The sequence below is a fragment of the Sapajus apella genome, unplaced genomic scaffold, assembly GCF_009761245.1.
Source record: "Sapajus apella isolate SASKATOON/1434 unplaced genomic scaffold, GSC_monkey_1.0 scaffold2029, whole genome shotgun sequence".
In the NCBI taxonomy this organism is placed as follows: Eukaryota; Metazoa; Chordata; class Mammalia; order Primates; family Cebidae; genus Sapajus; species Sapajus apella.
In genome coordinates this window covers 10,221-11,326 of record NW_022438955.1, presented here as the reverse complement: position 1 = coordinate 11,326, position 1,106 = coordinate 10,221, and the positions used below count along the sequence as shown (strand labels likewise).

The 1,106-nt window shown below is 41.9% G+C and overlaps 1 protein-coding gene across 1 annotated transcript; it reads left to right on the top strand.

The window, feature by feature from the left end:
* Nucleotides 1-7: 7 nt before the first annotated feature.
* Nucleotides 8-601, top strand: LOC116547082 (olfactory receptor 5M11-like; the record flags this gene model as incomplete). The annotated part of the gene is made up of 1 exon (XM_032273144.1): nucleotides 8-601. A coding segment is annotated over one exon (594 nt), but the record flags the coding sequence as incomplete, so codon positions are not given.
* Between the last annotated feature and the right edge of the window lie 505 nt (nucleotides 602-1,106).

Here is a 1,106-nt window from a genome sequence, read left to right as displayed (position 1 = left end):
CGTGGCCATATGTGACCCTCTGCGCTACAGTGTGAAAATGTCCAGGCGAGTCTGCATCTGCTTGGCCACATTTCCCTATGTCTATGGCTTCTCAGATGGACTGTTCCAGGCTATCCTGACCTTCCGCCTGAGCTTCTGTAATTCCAATGTCATCAACCACTTCTACTGTGCTGACCCACCACTCATTAAGCTTTCTTGCTCTGATCCTTATGTCAAAAAGCACGCGATGCTGATCTCGGCTGGCTTGAACCTCTCCAGCTCCCTCACCGTCATCCTGGTGTCCTATGCCTTCATTATTGCCACCATCCTCCGGATCAAATCAGCAGAAGGAAGGCACAAGGCATTCTCCACCTGTGGTTCCCATATGATGGCTGTCACCCTGTTTTATGGGACCCTCTTCTGCATGTATGTAAGACCATCAACAGATAAGACTGTTGAGGAATCTAAAATAATAGCTGTGTTCTACACATTTGTCAGTCCGGTACTTAATCCATTGATCTACAGTCTGCGGAATAAAGATGTGAAGCAGGCCTTGAAGAATGTCCTGAGACGAAATATGATCATGACCACGGCAATATCTTCACTTTCTAATAAACCATAAGTCAATAACTTTGGCTCAAATGTACTTGCATTTTGATGATGAGTTTTAGTATTCTCTGTATGTCTTGAGTATCTTAGCTAAAAATCTCACGTTGGAGAAAAATGAGCTGCATTTATTTTTCTAGGCCATGTCCCATAAGTTGCTCTTCATCCAGCAGCATTGGCATTAGCACGAAGGCTGTCAGAAATGCAGAATCACATTCTGCATCTCAGACCTACGTATTGTTTTCAAAATGTATTTTAACCAAATCCTCTGGTGTTGTTATCACATTAAAATTTGAGACGCTCTTAGTGAAAATTCCTAATTGGTATGCTCTGGAGCATTGGTTTGCTCTTATTGTTTACAATAGGAAAGAGGATACACATTCTGTTCACACAGTTTCTTGAATTTATTCTATTCTTATTCCCAACTATCTTTTGGTTTGAGGGATCCTTATTAAACACATCCTTCTGTACTCCGTCCTTTAATATTAGGTAAAATCAGAAAGTATGGGTCATGGCAGTGG